At 55.2% G+C, this 1,529-nt stretch overlaps 1 protein-coding gene across 1 annotated transcript in view; it reads right to left on the bottom strand.

Moving 5' to 3' along the window:
- EMH_0041710 (uncharacterized protein) overlaps nucleotides 1–1,529 on the bottom strand; it is a gene marked incomplete at both ends in the record, with an annotated part of 3,290 nt that overhangs the window by 1,435 nt on the left and 326 nt on the right. Inside the window, 2 exons of the mRNA XM_013495661.1 lie at nucleotides 149–1,030; nucleotides 1,387–1,529. Of these exons, the coding sequence (XP_013351115.1) occupies nucleotides 149–1,030; nucleotides 1,387–1,529 (1,025 nt within the window). The remainder of the gene's footprint in view (nucleotides 1–148; nucleotides 1,031–1,386) is intronic.

Genomic DNA, 1,529 nt, shown 5'->3' with positions numbered 1-1,529 from the left:
TAGTAAACAAGTGAAATGTATTTCATATCCCTTCAGGCTGTGAAGAGAGCACGCAGAGAGAGATGTAGACCCAGTAAGGGGTTCCTTCAATAACAGCAGCACCAGGAGTTGCTGCTGCTGCTGGCTGTGCAGCGGGTAGAGGCCTCACCTGCTGCAGCCTTTTCTATGTTGGGCTGTGCTGGGGCTGCGGTCTTTGTGGCCTCTGTAGAGTTTGTCTGTGGTTCTCTCTGTGCCCAGGGTTCATCCGGGAAAGGGTATTCTTCTTCTAAAGGTATATCGGGGGGCCCCCCCACGTCCTCCTCCATGTATGATGGGCCCCCCGTCTCTGCCGCCTCCCCTGCTGCTGCTGTTGTTGCTGTATCACCGCGCGACTGCTTCTGCAGCATCTCGTAGGGGTCGGGGGGGCAACCCCTATCCATCCATTTATTAAGAAAGCCTGAGAGGTGCAGCTGAACGAGGCGGGGTCTGTACTGTGCCCACATATCGGGCTGCGCGCTGATCTTATCAAGGCGGCGAGCCAAGCGGGAGATATGTTCATTGTAAGGGTAGAAGGCAACAATGCCTTCTCTTATTTCTCTCATCAACGTGTTCAGGTCCTCTCGAAGCTCCAGCCGCTCCTCCCCTTCCAGCCGCGCCAACAGCCGCCTGCGGCTCCGCACGGTTATCTCTGCTTGCAGCAGCTCTTGCGTTTGTTTCTGCCGCTGCGGCTGGCGGGCGTTCAGGGCGAGCAACGCCTGAGCCGCCTTCAGCTCCTTCCTATACTCTCGTTTCCTCGCCTCTCGTGCTGCATTTCTGTCGAAGAACTTGAACTTGTGCAGCTTATCTCGCGCGTAGTTTATGTTGCAGTATAAAGACAAAAGACCGTCCGCGGGGGCCCCCTCTGGCGACTGCAGGAAGGAGGCAGCGCTCAACGGGGGCTGGCGGGTCCGCCTCTGGGTGCGACGATTATCTGCTGCTGCTGCTGCTGTTGCTGTATCCGCAGCATTTTCTTTCCCTTCCTGGTCTGATGCCTCAGAGCCTGAGAAGGTACCTGCAGACGCGGCAGAAGGAGCAGCTGGTGAGCAGTGAAAACCANTGATGCCTCAGAGCCTGAGAAGGTACCTGCAGACGCGGCAGAAGGAGCAGCTGGTGAGCAGTGAAAACCAGCGACACTCGCAAATGATACGACAGCTAGAGACATTTGCATATGCCAGTATATTTTTAGAAACCATAGAGTACCTTCATCCTACATCATCGAGGAAAGTGCAGCAGAGAATATTGTCTTTGCATGCAGGCAATGCATTGCGTACACTCAGAGGTGGGTGTGCAGCTGACGAGGGTCTTCGGCATTTGAATTGTGCTGCGTTGCTGAGTGTGTGAGCAGTTGATACTTAATGCAATACTTACTTGGCCTTCTCCACTTTTCATCGGTGGATGTTACTTTGTCGGGTTTCCCGCTGTGGCGGTGTGCATCGCCCCGATCCGAGTCGTATCTATCCTCCTCTTCCTCTCCCCCCCCGAAAAGCTCTGGGTCGTTCCATGCCGCTGCA

This window comes from Eimeria mitis, genomic scaffold (genome assembly GCF_000499745.2).
Source record: "Eimeria mitis Houghton genomic scaffold, Emh_scaff1682, whole genome shotgun sequence".
Taxonomy (NCBI): domain Eukaryota; phylum Apicomplexa; class Conoidasida; order Eucoccidiorida; family Eimeriidae; genus Eimeria; species Eimeria mitis.
Note: the sequence above shows the minus strand (reverse complement) of the source record. Positions and strands in the feature narration are given on the sequence as shown.